The sequence below is a fragment of the Myxocyprinus asiaticus genome, chromosome 23 (genome assembly GCF_019703515.2).
Source record: "Myxocyprinus asiaticus isolate MX2 ecotype Aquarium Trade chromosome 23, UBuf_Myxa_2, whole genome shotgun sequence".
Lineage (NCBI taxonomy): Eukaryota > Metazoa > Chordata > Actinopteri > Cypriniformes > Catostomidae > Myxocyprinus > Myxocyprinus asiaticus.
In genome coordinates, this window is record NC_059366.1 from 7,628,979 (window position 1) to 7,645,078 (window position 16,100).

The 16,100-nt window shown below is 36.7% G+C and overlaps 1 protein-coding gene across 1 annotated transcript in view; it reads left to right on the plus strand.

Annotated features, from left to right (window-relative positions):
- Positions 1 to 3,212, plus strand: part of LOC127413936 (T-box transcription factor T-like) — a 28,859-nt gene extending 25,647 nt beyond the window's left edge. The window contains exons 13-14 of the mRNA XM_051651516.1: positions 251 to 380; positions 2,125 to 3,212. Of these exons, the coding sequence (XP_051507476.1) occupies positions 251 to 380; positions 2,125 to 2,392 (398 nt within the window). The 3' untranslated portion in view covers positions 2,393 to 3,212. The remainder of the gene's footprint in view (positions 1 to 250; positions 381 to 2,124) is intronic.
- Positions 3,213 to 16,100: the final 12,888 nt, after the last annotated feature.

Below are 16,100 nucleotides of genomic sequence, written 5' to 3' on the forward strand. Positions count from 1 at the left end.
TGCTCGTTCCTGTTGCGTGTCCTCATCCTGGCAACCCGCGTGAGCTTCGTGTCTGGGGAGGAGGGGGCGGGGGAGACAACTCTCTCCAATATTTTGAATTTGGACTGCAGACCAGTTTTAAATGCTTGATGTCAATGTTACATATTGCTCCTTTAAAGATTTTTAGGAGTGCTGAAATGAAATACAGGGGGTTTTTGAATCACCTATGGATTGGCCTCTCATTCTTGCTATTGTATATTTTTTATTCCAGCTGGTTACTCTGACAGCTCCACCTGTCTCTCCATGTTGCCATCTCATGAAAACTGGTCCAGTCTGCAGATGTCCTCTCACTCCAGTGTGCTGCCTATGGGCCACAGCTCTCCCCCAAACTCCAACTCCAGGTCAGGCCCTTCTACCACATTACAGCTAAATGAACTGTACCTGTCGTATCACACACACATGTATTATAACTTTTTTTGAAACATCATGGCTTCATTAATGGTGCACTCAGTGATTTTTTTTTCTCATTCAAAAAGTTTTACTTCTAAATAAATGAATAGTAATATTGAAACATATGTATGAAATCATGACCACTCACATGAGATGAGGACTCTAGTCATATCAGTAACCTTATAAGAGCTACATGGTGAAGGGCGCCCTTGTAACGGGAGCCAGCTGGTACGTGCTGTGCAGTGTGTGTAAACCTCAATCCCCTGGCCTCAAGAGGTGCACTTGCGACTGACGCTAGAGGCTGTAGCCTTTAGCCTCCTTGTTAGTGCGCCCGCCTCCCGTGCCAGAGATGCCGGTTCAAATCTTGCTTGGAGTGGGTCAAGCAGGACCGGTTACACCCTAATGGGGGCTGCCATGTTAGGATCACATGACCAGCTGAATACTACTGCTTAATCTCAGTAACTGCCTTGTTATTGGACACTTTCACTCTTGGATTAAATTAATCATGGCTGACTGTGAAAAGTGAGTTTCTACAATGGCACATTAGTAACTGAAAACTACTGATTTTGAATGATACAGCTTCCTGGCCACTAGGTGTCGGTGTAAGCCAATGTAAGCCACTTCGACATACTTCAGAAAATTACTGAGTGCACCTCTAAAGGAATATTCCAGGTTCAATACAATCAAGTTAAGCTCAATCAACAGCATTTGTGGCATGATGTTGATTACCATGATAAAAGATGGTTACAGTAAGGCAGTTACAATGGGGCAAGTCCATAAATATTAAAATAGACACTGTTTCAAAAGTATAAGCATAAGATGTAAACATTATGTGTTAACATGCTTTTAGTGTAATAAAATCACTTACAGGGTTTATCAGCGTTATGTTGTCATGAAAACTAAGCTGAATTATTGGATTCACCTATAACACTATACGATAATGTTTGTCATCAATTTTATCACAATAACTTGATTTTAACACGTATAATGTTTAAGTCTTGTGGCTATATTTTAAAACAGTGAGTATTTTAACATTTACAGATTGGCCCCATTCACTTCCAATGTAAGTGCCTTGCTACCAGAAAACTCGTAATAAAGAGAGTAATCATGATATGGGGTTAGAATATTTCCTTTGGCGTAAGCCCCGTTCTACGGTTCAACGCTCAGGTTCTCGTTCGAACTGTCAGATCCTGCCGAAAGACGATGACGTCAGGGGAGAGGAGCTTATCCCTATAGCAGGACTGGATCTAAACTGGTAGTGGATGAGTGGATGGGGGTTAAATCAACACGCATAATAAACGATGAACGACACCTGCAGAGATTATCAAGCAGATGCTGGATTGTGATTGGACCGTGAGTCTTTCTGGCAGAACTACCGTGACACTTCCATTTCTGTAACACAGATATTTCTTTCTTTTCTTTTTTTAAACGAGGGATGTCAAAATAAATTTTTGTGCTAATCAACATTTTGCCACAAATGCCCCCCCAAAAAAAAAAAAAAAAGTCATTCACATCTGGGATGGCATGAGAGCAAGTAAATTATGAATTTTTATTTTTGGGTGAACTATTCCTTTAAAGATACATAACTGAGAACTCCACTGAGTCTCTTAATAATGTGAATAATAATTTTTTTTAACTGAGTTGGTAAAATTACACGTGTTGACTGCTCATAACTGTGTTGTATAATTGTCGCAGTCAGTACACCAGCTTGTGGTCCGTTGGGAACTCACCCTTGACCCCAGTGTCTCAGGCTGGAGGGATAACCAGCAGTCTGGGTTCTCAGTTTCTATGCGGCTCTGCCAGTCATTACAGCAGCCTGACTCACCCGGTTACAGCTCCCCCTTCTGCCTCTCCTCTATATGACACTGCTGTGCCTGAGGTGCATGGGGCCTTTCAATATGACAATTCAGCCCATGCACGCCTTCCTACCGCATGGACTCCAGTCACACCACCTTCCTTATAAGAAGCTGACACTACAGACTCATTTAAAGCCTTGTACAGCTGAACTATCACTTTGTTATGCAAGAACTCCTGACACCAATTTATCACTAAAGCTGGATTATCTGTTTTTGCATTTGAAGTTACTCTGGCATGCATTGCATACAAAACCAAAGACTATGCAGACCATACCAAAATCTTCCTCTCAAAACACGCAATTGTAAATAAAGGTCATACAATTTTGGGTAACACTTTACATTAATGTCTCCTAAGGGATAATAAAGGGGCTCATTAATGATTAATAACTTATTTACAAATGCATTATAAATTATCTATATGCAGTTATAACAACACACATAAAAAGAGTGACTTGCATACAACACCTGCCAAATAGTGAGACATTTGAGACAACAAGCCAAGACATAAATGCTTAATAACATTTATTCAATATAAGTAACCTATGAAAATGTATCTTAATGTAAAGTGGACACATATGTAGTATTTATGAAGGAGTTGCCAACATTAGAAACCTGTACATAAAGTTCAGTAGGTTTAACAGAGGTTTATTATATGATATATGCTGTGAATGAGCATGAAGAGCTGAAAAGTGTTTTTGCAAAGGACTTTAGGTAACGGACTAGTCACTGTAAGTCGGGACAACACTCGGAGTAGTACCATTCTTTTGACACTCTTTTAAAACAAGTAAGTCAAGACATTAAATTAATGAATATAAAGTTGATTTATAATGCTAGTAATATAAATAATGAATTAGGGCATTTTATTATTACTATTATTCTTTTTTTAAATAACTGCATTTATTAATCATTTATGACATGTCAGAATGCTCACTATTATGGAAGTATTGGATTAAAAGATGCCTTTTTTATGCATGTTGCTATAACAGCATATAAATGTTTTGTAATGCATTTGTAAATGACTTCTTAGTCATTATTGAACCCTTTTATAAATCTTTAACAAGAGGAACATTATTGTAAAGTGTTACCCAATTTTGAAATCTACATTGTATTTTTGAGCACTAATGTACTAATTCAGTTGTGTAGATAATATTTGAGGGGATAATAATATTGTACATATGGGTTATTTATATTTTGTGTTAAATGAAGAATGATTCATGAGTACAAATGTGCAGTCAATCTTTTGTAAAAAGTGTAAAGGTTAATATTGCCTCTTTTTGTACCTCAGGATTTAAACACTGATTGGATAAAATTTCACATTTGCCTTTATTTAAATGACAACACATATTACAATTTTATCAACATGAATGTGAACATGTTGTGTCTGTTAAAACTAAATTGATATTAAAGAAGTCTCTTATCAATGTAAATACATTTTCCTCATTGTAAGGTTGTTTTACAGAAATCTCATCACTGGCCAGACTTGTGCGTTGTGCTTACTTAGTTTCAATATTGTTTGGACAAACACATAATGTGTATTCCACACCATGTGTATATTATTATTATTATTATATAATTTCATGCTGCAGGGGTTGAAGTTTATTAAAAGAAACAGATATAAACTTTTTATTTCATTATAGGAAGGTCATCGAAAACTTTTTTACCAGGCCTTCATTATTTATTTTTAGTACGTTTCAAATGCCTTTAATCTGAGATTTTACTGTTTTAGCCTTGACCAAAACCAGACTTCTCAAATGTAAACTATGATAATCCATTAATATAATTGAAATTATTATTAATATTTTTTAACTATGATAATCTAAACAAAGAGAACAAATAAACAAACAATTTCAATATTTATTATGTAAAAATTATTTGTCAATTTTCAAAAATTAACCACATCATTTGGCAATCACTCATGTCTCTCTCAGGTCCCATTGCTGAACTCATTTCCACCACACCAAACAATTTTGCCCTTAATAAAATGTTTATTTAATTAATTTAATTTAATTTAATTTTTTTACAAAAGTTGATGAAATATGAGACGAGTTATGTTTGAAGAAAACAAAGACATTTCAAGGTAAATACCACTTGTGAACACAATATTTTTAATTGCTGTCATTTCCAGTCAAGCTGTAATTTTTGCCAAGTTACACAAAAAGTGTAAAAATATGATTTCATTGTGTATATTTATGATACATAAAATGTTAGCTATAAAATAGCCCTAGCAAGACCAAGGACTCTTTGAAAATGTCATTTCCAACACTGAATTCTATTAAATACAATACAGAATTTGAGATGTGCTGGAAATTAATTTGAGTTTTCATAAAATTTTCATGAGTTTTAGAAAAAATGACAACTTTCCTGTGATATATGTACATACACTGTTATAAGACATTGTTAGTTGGCAAAAAAAACAAAACAAAAAAACATTGAGTTTGAAAAATTATTTATCGAGGCTTTACTCTCTAGAAATTAAAATGCTAAAGTGCCTGACATTGAAGAAACACCCATATGTGATTCTGTGCTCAGTAAGTCAGCACTATGTACTCCAGTCTCGTAAAATTCCCCCCACTTACATGAGGAATTTCATCCAGACTCAGGGCCTCAGCAGTTCAGCAATGGGACCTGAGAGAGACATGAGTGATTGCCAAACCTTTTCAGTGTCAATACTGAAGATATTGCGGTCTCAAACTAGACAACTGATTTTAATTTACACATCTATGAGAAGGAATAATTCAGTCTTGTTCATTACTTCTATTCTCTTGCTGTTGTTTTTTAAAGTCTCATTATCATACAATTTCAAATGCTCAACATATCTGTCAACATCTGAGAGAAACTTTTATGGGTCAGTGACAAATTAGGATGTCTAATTTGAATAAATAAATAAATAAATAAATAAATGTGTTAAGATTTAGAAACATAATCTTTTCTTGCGTGAATGCAAACAAACAAACAAACAAATAAAAAACACGTTTCTACCATTTTCAACATTCAAAATAAAAATTTCAAGTGGTGTTACTATCAAGTGAAAGTAATCAGATATTTCACTTTCAGCTCAAATACACAAAATATACACTTAATGTATATTAATGTAAAGAACAAAGACATTACCTGCATGCAGTATTGAGATCAAGGTCAGGTTTTTTTCCACAGAAAGGCCAGAAAGATTCAAGTTTTATGTGAATTGCCCTCTTGAATGTGTTAATATATGTGTTATATATAACGCATATATTATATGGCATATACTGTGTAATATAACACACATATATAGATGCTGTCATTGACCAATCAGAATTGAGTATTCCAGAGTGCCATATAATAATATCGAATAACGTTTCATACAAAAATAGGTCAGTTTTATTTCTGGCAATGGAAATAGTTCCAAAAGAAGACAAATCATCAAGCCTTGGATGTCTCCAAGCCTCACAAAGATTGATAGCTGGCCTGGACAGTGTATGTGAGTGGAATGGAGAAATAGAGATTTCTCCTTCTCGCTCAAGGCCTTCTGAAATCATTCGGCTTCAGCTGCACTCTGGATTTTCCATTTCCCGCTTTGTGCTCACTGGTGACCCAGTCCTACATGCAGTAGAAACCCTGCAAAAACACTGATACTTTGACTTTCAAAAACCTACTCCTCGCTGCAGGAAAAAATGCAAAACTCACAAACAGAAGACAATCGGAATGATACAAACAGTGAAACTTTCCTGTACTGTTCAGGGGTGGTCACACTACACTTTCAGTCTGGAAAATTATTTCAGACACCCCAACGGAGAGGGGTATTTCCTTGATCAGAAGCATAACAGACAGTCCATGAAGTTGTTACAATTAAGCATTCCATGGACAAGTTGGTGGACTCTAAATCAATGAGAAATATAAATACACTGAATAAAAATATCATGCAGGATAAATACGTTGGAACATATGTGTTAATGCATGAAGGATAATTGCACACATAGAGTTAAGGATTCACCAGATTATAGAAAAAATAATAAGCACAAATAACAAGATAAAGTATTGAACTTACAAAATCAAGCACACAACAACCATGGAAGGTCATGTCAACAAGGAAGGAAGGAGAATTGCCATCAGCAAACACACAAGCATGCGCACGCACGCGCATGCACACACACAAACACACACACACACACACAGCATTATAAACATGGAGGTGAATTACTGAATTACTGATCCAGAGGTGGGAATTCTCAACAAACTGTGTATCAGTGTGTATCAGAGCCATACGAAATGTGAGATCATATAGTGTGTATAGCACTCATATTTTAAAGTTACACTGTCCAACGGTGGAAAAAGATTCAGAGGTAGGGCCCTATGATTTCCATCATGCAGAAAACACAGAGGGAATTGTGGAATCAAGTCATAAAAAAGGGAATTAACTATAAAATGCAGAATGTCATGGAAGTTGACATATTTGGGATAAAATGAATGTATGAATGCACAATTGCTCAAAATAAAATCAATCAAGATTACAAATTTAATTATAATTAAATCCCAGCCTTTTTTGGTTTAATACGCACTCAAAGCCACATAACAAACTGCTTCTCCGGAGGTGAGAAGCTGTCATCAAAAACATACAAACTAAAAGAGCTTCATTCAGCTTTCCTCCTAAATAAAAGCTCAATTTACCTAGAAGTGTGAAATTGAAGAAATTGCAGAAATATACAGGTATTACTACTGTATAGCAAAATGTAATTTTCAATGTATTAATACATAAAAATAACAATAAATCAATAATAACTTCATTTTTAACAATATCTCACAAGCAAGAGAGCTTTTGTACTGAACTTGCGTTTTTATGAATGCTTTTATTAAAGGACTAGCTCACCCAAAAATGAAAACTCCCTCATCATTTACTCACCCTCATACCACCCCAGATGTGTATGAGTTTCTTTCTTCTGAAAACAAAAGAAGAAGAATGTGAAAGTGAAAGTGGAGATTTATAGTAAAATTTCCATCATTCGGGACACAGATCAGCTCAGACCAGCTAACCAGCTTTGACTGTTTTCTTATTTACTGAGAATTTATTTATTTACAGACAAAGGATTAACAAAGGGTGGTGCATGAATATGTATGCAAAGTAGTATTCTGCACAATCAGTTCTGGAAAGAATATCTTTGGATTCATAAACGTGTTGATTGTTTTGCATTATTGAAGGGAAAATATATGTAATGTCAGAATTTGGTGGTTTAATAGAAATAGCGCAAAAAGCATACAGGGCACTTAGAACGGCATGATTTATTGCCAGTTTGCAAATAAATGATCATGCACGCAAGAGCAACGCATTTATGACGCTGCATTAGGACAGGCAGTCAAGCCGCAAAAGCGATTTACGTCATAGCTTCGTATACTGCTACACAGGACTGATTAATTCCGCTCTCTGATGTGTGGTCAGAGAGGAGGGGGAGAAATATTGCCACTCTATATGATTACAATGAAACGCATTCAAGGCATTTACTCTTCTGTAATGAATAGCAAAAAATACTTGTATTTATTATTTTTTTAAATATATGGGAAACAGTAATATATATATAATATATATATATATATATATATATATATATATATATATATATATATATATATATATATATTACATTTATATTTATAAAAACTATACTTAAATATATATTCAGTGTGCAAAGCCTACACATTAATCTGGAAAGACGGAGGCTTTCAACACACTTGAACATTAGCCTAAAGTTTTCTTTCACGTTTGCAAAATGCCGTTTTGCCTGCATTGAAAAGGCTTGTGGGCATATTTTTTTCTTCAATAATAATCCTATTATGATCTAGGGGGAAAAAACTCTCCTTCTGTCAAAGAGAGGGCATTGACGCAAGCAGCTCTGACGTCAATAGAACTGCAGTGTAGGGGGGGAGGGTTACAGATCGAACTGTAGCCAAAAATCAGACATTATTTGCCCAACATATAACTGCCCATGCCCGTTAAAACGTGGGAATATCCTGTTTTGTCTGTCCGTGATTTATTCTGACAAATGACTGCACTTGTATTATCTACAAACATCTGCTGTTTCGCGCCTCAACAGGTGTGCACGCGCTGACTGAATCTGACAACAACGTCCAATATCAAACAGCCAGAGAAAATATCGATTGTTGCCTTGATTCTAATTCTAAAGAGTTCATTATAAAGACGACATGATTATAGTAAGAGCATTTTGACCCCAGTGGAACTGTTTTTGCGTTTGCCACTAACTTAACAGGAAAGTGACGCTGGAATGACTAAAATCGCGTAACCTAAAGCGCATTGTTGAAACGTCACGCGGAGTGCTGTTTACTTCAACAACAACAACAAAAAAGATTAAGTTTCGTAAAGGAGAAAACTACTATTAAATGACCTAAGTGTGTTTATTGCAGGAAGTATTGTAAAACCAAAAGAAGAATATGTAGGAATATTAATGGACTGGCTGTTGCTTGCGTAAAATTCGACATTATCTTTTGACTCAATCTAAACTGTAGCCTTGGCGCCATTTGAGGAGGAGGCAACTGACGTCATTTGTCTCTTGAATGGAAGCGCTTATGATGCTGATGCTGATGGAGCCTTTGTTTACAGAGAACTCTTAAACTGTTTCCCAAAAACACAGACAGTTTACGCTCGAAAAAACTCGACAACGTTAGGAAGGCTTTAGTTCTGTGCAAACTTTCAGTCACTTAACAGCGCTAAAACCATGAATGTTGGGTCGTTTCGTGGTTTCCTAGCAACCGGATTAAGAAGTTTTGAGAAGCGCTCGGTCAACGTAAAGCGAACACCGCAAACGCATCGCTGGACCGATGATTTCTGTATAAGAGCAAAGATACACTGCAGTGGTCGGTTCGTCCGTTGTTTTACGATTGATTGGTGCGCTTCTCTGATTCGCAAATCACTTTCGAATAGCAGCATCCCGCATTTGTCAGAGTCAGAGGAAAATCCGTGCGGATTTCTTTACTTTAAGACTGAAGCCTACATTTTTAAGGCGTATTTACGATTGTTCTGTATTTCTCACATACAGACTCTCATTACTACACTACATCACCGCCGGTACCAGTTTGGGCACCCCGTGCGCCTTGCCAACTTTTGCTCCCGTTGCATTGGTCGTGCCGGATCGAATTGGAAACTTGATGCTTGAATGAATGGGGATCGTGTTTTGTGAAGATTTCAACTGTCCACATCCCGCAAATTTCATGTGCTTGTCCAGACAGCTGAGGGTTTCTTGTCCTCGTTCGCGACTCTGGTTTGAGCCAAGAACAAATAGACAACAGAGCGCGCATCATATAAGAACGCGGGAAACAGCCGATGTCGAAGAAAAGAAAAACTCCAGACGACGGAGGTGGCGGCGGGGAGCTCGCGAGCATAGAGGATTCCATTGTCCAAGGTATGAGCTCAATCCTCCATTCTTTAACTGGCTTCTCATGACGGGTAATTCATTTCGGAAAACTATTGGCCACGAGGACATCACAATATGCAGCTTTCGCAATATTTCAAGACAAAGGGTCGCTTGATTAACACTCGTGTTATTTTGAGTTTGACTTTACTGTCATGTTTGGGTCTCAGAGACCCAATTATGTACAGTTACGATATTTTCCTAATTATTGACCAAAACCTGTTTGAAGGACAATATTGAAGCTTTGACACTTTGTGTTGTATCACAAAGTAGGCGTAGACTTTTCAGAACTCTTGACTGTGGTGTCTAATAATAGTCGTTTCTGTTTATATATATATATATATATATATATATATATATATATATATACACACAGTACTGTGCAAAAGGTTTAGGCATTTGTGAAAAACATTCAAAGTGAGGATTTCTTAAAAAAATAATGACATAAATAGTTTTCATTAATCAATTAATGTCATACAAAGTCCAATAAACTAAAAAGAGCTAAATCAATATTTGGTGTGAACACTTTTGCCTTAAAAATAGCACCAGTTCTCCTACTTACACCTCGACACAATTTTTCTTGGTTGTTGGCAGATAGGATGTTCCAACCTTCTTGGAGAATTCACCACAGTTCTTTTATTTATTTAGGCTAATTACTCCAATTACTTCTGTCTCTTCGTGTAATCCCAGACTGACCGATGTTCAGTGGGGGACTCTGTGAGGGCCACGCCATCTGTTGCAGGGCTCCCTGTTCTTCTATTTTATTTGCAAAAGTAATGTTTGGGAGTATAAAATGTATATTTCCTATTGACACACTAAAGTAGCAGATATAGATAACCATCTTAAGACAAATGTTTTTGTGAAACATCTTTTGTGCCTATCTATATATATATATATATATATATATATATATATATATATATATATATATATATATATATATATATATATATAAACCTTGACTGACCTGGCTGTGTGGAATGGAGCATTGTCCTGCTGGAAAAAAACAATCCACAGAGTTGGGGAACAGAGCAGAAGGAAGCAAGTGTTCTTTACATCTTGAAACATCAGTATAAGCTGTTATATATATAACTGTTGGACTGTTGTTGTCAGTAACTTTGCTGCAAAGTCCTTGCAGCATACTGGGTTAAAATATACCCTAATTGGGTTGAAAATTTAAAACAGAATTCTTGGTCATCAAAATCACTTTACCACAACCTCACAGTGAGTGAGAGGCAGGCAGACCACAATAACAATTTAAAAGGTAGAAATGTATTGTCTGTTTGGGTAAACAAGTTTACAGTCAGTAGAAATTCACTCAAATTTGCTGTTTGGGGTAATTAATATTTAGGACGTAGAACGCTATGAAGCAAATGTCCACTGTTCCCCGCAATGTATTTTGTTGAGGCGCTTCTTGGTGAATGACAACAAATGCTTGAAAGCACTGATTGTTTTCTCCAAGCATCAGTGTATGGAAAAATGGCATCTTTTGCACAGTGCAGGAAATCAGCACATGTACCAACCTTTAAAACAGAAATGAATGTATATCAATGCATGAAGACTAAGTTTAAAACATTTAAGTACACATCTTTAGGAGCAGTTAATTCATGCACATGATACAGTACTCATCACTTACTATTGCTTCTAAAGTATTTAGTATTTTCAGTAAAACTTTTCAAAAACATAGTATTTTTGAGATATTAAAAGGGCTTTGGAGTCTCTCAGACCACAAACAGAACATGAACGTTAAACAAAGATGGAGAACACAACAGCAACTGGTGAGAGAAAAAGAGAGATCTGTTTGGTCTGTTTGGGTTTATGTGGACTGAAATGTGTTGTTCAGCTAGAGAATGTTTTTGAGTGAGCCACTATATTTCAGGACCACATGCATGAGAATGAAAAAAGTGCCAAAGAGATACAGTAGACATGGAGGTGTAGTATGAGAAACCAAATGAGCCTCCTTCACAGTGTGAATTCAGTGATACTTTCTCAAGAATGTTATGTATCGCATCATCTGAATATATTACAAACACTGGGTTCTTTCATAGTGTTGTGACATCACAACATATTGCATTTTTTATTAGTCATATTAGCATAGTAGTCCATGCATGCAGTACACTGCACATCATGTCTTGTCGATGTTGGCCAGTCAAGAATGCACGCCTCTCAGATATTCTTCACATAGAAATGTATTTAAGGGGTGTAATGGGATGTCCAGCACGTCAAGGAAGATGCTTCATCCAGCTGCCCAATAATACTGCATGTATCTTGCATCTTACACCAGAAGCATCTTTGATATTAATCCATGCACAAAAATAAACAAACACACAGAACACAGCTTTGTTGCTGAAATGGCTCTGTGTTGCTACGTCAAATCTATGTGAAGGTCAGGCTTCTATCTGGGTGACTGGGGAAGCACAGTCATGTTGTTTACACAAATTGTGTGACCCAGCAGCAGGTTTGTTGGCTTCATTCTCTGAGCCTGAGCCAGAACACGAGTTTCCCTTGGCTAGCACGTATGAGGAAGTGGGCACTTCCTTTAGCCTGTGGAGAGTGGCATCTGCGTGAAGGCGTGGCCACATTTACCTTTGCACGACAAAATTCTCTGGGCAAAGAAAGCCTGAACGCCAAGAAGCCTCTTTTTATTGCTGCACTTTCTACTCTTGAAGAGTGAAGTTAAAAAGTAACTCACCACTAAAATGATATCCTCGTCCATTGTGAATATTCGATGTAGATATGTACGAAGCACTGGACACACAGAGGTCACTGTCAAACCAAGCAACTTCCTTTTGGTCAACACAGCAAATTAGCCTGTTAAAGTTCACCAAACTTGAACTCTATGCGAATTCCATGAGGGGAAATTCTTCGCCACTGAAAGTCCATCGCACGAAATTCACGATCGTGCAGATTCCCATTGTGATTACTGTGTTTTGCCCGCAGAATTTTGCCATGCAAAGGTAAATGTGAATGTGCCTTTGGGGCCCAATTTTAAGAGCGTTAGTGCTATGGGCAGCACTATGCCATAAGCTGTAAGCGCAAAGTCAATGTGCATGGCCATGTAGTTTTGATATTTTTGTGCAAGTATGTGCTAAGTCTAGGCACAATTGGGTTTGGTGAAATCGAGTGCAAAGCGCTAATGGGCTGGGTCAAGTGCAATTTAATTCTAAGGTTCTTCTCTAGATATTATATAGTCCATTCGCTTTTAAGCACCAGCCATATAAACAAAGACAGCACATTTATATGAAGCTGGTAGTCTAAATGGACTGTTTGCAATTAATTAGAATATAAATATGAACTTACATTCTATTGTGCATTAACTGCGTCCTTTTAAATGTCAGGCATATTTTTATGACAGTAACGCTCTTTTTATGCGCATATAACTAGCCTACACACAGAATCTCAAAGGTCTTCCTGGAGTGTTCTGCCAAAATAAAAGCCTCTGCAAAAAAGAAATATATTACTATTGTATAATAAAACCAATATTTATTAATAATAATATTAAGTATTATTATTATTAGTTCAATAATATTTAATCACTATCATATCAAAGTGGATATCATATCACTACTAAATTTGAGATACAATGTGAAAACAAAAATTCTCTATTTTATACAGAAATAATATGTAGTTTGATGTTTGTTTCCTTACACATAAAAAGAGTACTTGCAATCAGTTCCACAGTTATAGATATTCTGAACTGATAAAGAAAAAAGAACACTGGTATCGGATCTGGATCTGTATTGGCCGATACCGAGGATCCGGGTATCGAGATCAGTATCAGATGAAAAAAGTGGTATTGGTGCATCCCGATTATAGGAGGCAAAAAGCATGGAGCCATGCATTCTGATGTTTGTTTTGTTTTTTGCAAGCAACATGCAAATTGCTAATATTGCTGGCTCTTATCAGCATGAAGGGGCAGAGGTTGTTGTGCCAGCCTTTAAGATAAATGGGAATGGTAACAGATAGCCCAGAAAGATTCTACAGATGTTCTGTTCTCCACCCCATAATATATTGATTAAATTCAAAATCCTCCCATCTACTAATAAGAGTGTAATACTCTCAGCTCTATTTAACATGTTCTACCATGTTTAAATCCTTTCCACAGAATTCTGCAGATTTCCCCCAAAATCAGTGAAAATAAATAAGTAAATAAAAGAAACAAAAATAAAAATAAACCGAGCAGCAGATTCTTTCAGGTACTAGAAAATCCGCATGCTCCCTACACTCTCAAACTATTTACACTTGAAGTCAGAAGTTTACATACACTTAGGTTGAAGTCATTAAAACTAATTTTTTAACAACTCCACAGATTTCATATTAGCAAACTATAGTTTTGGCAAGTCGTTTATGACATCTACTTTGTGTATGACACAAGTACTTTTTCCAACAATTGTTTACAGACAGATTGTTTCACTTTTAATTGACTATATCACAATTCCAGTGGGTCAGAAGTTGACATACACTAAGTTAACTATGCCTTTAAGCAGCTTGGAAAAGTCCACAAAATAATGTCAAGCCTTCGGGCAATTAGCCAATTAGCTTCTGATTGGCTAATTGGCTAATTGGAGTCAATTGGAGATGTACCTGTGGATGTATTTTAAGGCCTACCTTCAAACTCAGTGCCTCTTTGCTTGACATCATGGGAAAATCAAAAGAAATCATCCAAGACCTCCAAAAGTCTGGTTCATCCTTCGGAGCAATTTCCAAACGTCTGAAGGTACCATGTTCATCTGTAAAAACAATAGTTCACAAGTATAAACACCATGGGACCACACAGACATCATACCACACAGGAAGGAGACGCAATCTGTCTCCTAGAGATGAATGTAGTTTGGTGCAAAAAGTGCAAATCAGTTCCAGAACAACAGCAAAGGACCTTGTGAAGATGCTGGAGGAAACAGGTAGACAAGTATCTATATCCACAGTAAAACAAGACCTATATCAACATAACCTGAAAGGCTGCTCAGCAAGGAAGAAGCCACTGCTCCAAAACTGCCATAAAAAAAGCCAGACTACAGTTGGCAAGTGCACATGGGGACAAAGATCTTGCTTTTTGGAGAAATGTCCTCTGGTCTGATGAAACAAAAATTGAACTGTTTGGCCATAATGACCATCGTTATGTTTGGAGGAAAAAGGGTGAGGCTTGCAAGCCGAAGAACACCGTCCCAACCGTGAAGCATGGGGGTGGCAGGATCATGTTGTGGGGGTGCTTTGCTGCAGGAAGGACTGGTGCACTTCACAAAATAGATGGCATCATGAGGAAGGAAATTTATGTGGATATATTGAAGCAACATTTCAAGACATCAGCCAGGAAGTTAAAGCTCAGTTGCAAATGGGTCTTCCAAATGGACAATGACCCCAAGCATACCTCTAAAGTTGTGGCAAAAGGGCTTAAGGACAACAAAGTCAGGGTATTGGAGTGGCCATCACAAAGCCCTGACCTCAATCCAATAGAAAATTTGTGGGCAGAACTGAAAAAGCATGTGCTAGCAAGGAGGCCTACAAACCTGACTCAGTTACACCAGTTCTGTCTGGAGGAATGGGCCAAAATCCCAGCAACCTATTGTGAGAAGCTTGTGGAAGGCTACCCAAAAGGTTTGACCCAAGTTAAACAATTTAAAGGCAATGCTACCAAATATTAACAAAGTGTATGTAAACTTCTGACCCACTGGTAATGAGATGAAAGAAATTAAAGCTGAAATAAATCATTCTCTCTACTATTATTCTGACATGTCACATTCCCAAAATAAAGTAGTGATCCTAACTGACAGGGAATGTTTTCTACGATTAAATGTCAGGAATTGTGAAAAACTGAGTTTAAATGTATTTGGCTAAGGTGTATGTAAACTTCTGACTTCAAATTGTACATATTTCTATACATCAAACTGTATTAAATGTATTTACTGTAAAATATATCGTTTTTATACTTATATTCAATAATATAATATATTATATTATTTATATTGTACTGTCATTTTTTTATCCAATGATTTGCAATCCCTCATTAAACAATTTAAGAACACATTCTAGTACTTCTGTCGTTTTAATGATTTTTAAATGCTTTTTGGTTCAAATCATAGCTTGTAATGTTGGAGCTGGATGTTTTGGTTCATTAAAAAAGGACACTGAAAAAGAGGGTGGTCACTGTTGTGCTCTATACTCAGTTGAGCATAGCCTTTTTATCCATCAAACTTTTTTATCTTTTTACTGTGATTCTTGTGGCCTGTGTTAGGACAAGACGCATAGAAAGAAGGAAACTGTCATTTCTATCAGGACGACAAAAGGCTTATGTCTACACTGCTGGAGTATGATCTTGACCTGTCCTGACCTGTACAAGGGTGCTTTCCACCCCTCTTTGAATGAATGGAGAAAAGTCATAGCATCTCTAGCCGTGTACACTTAACTCAAGAGCCTGTCTTTT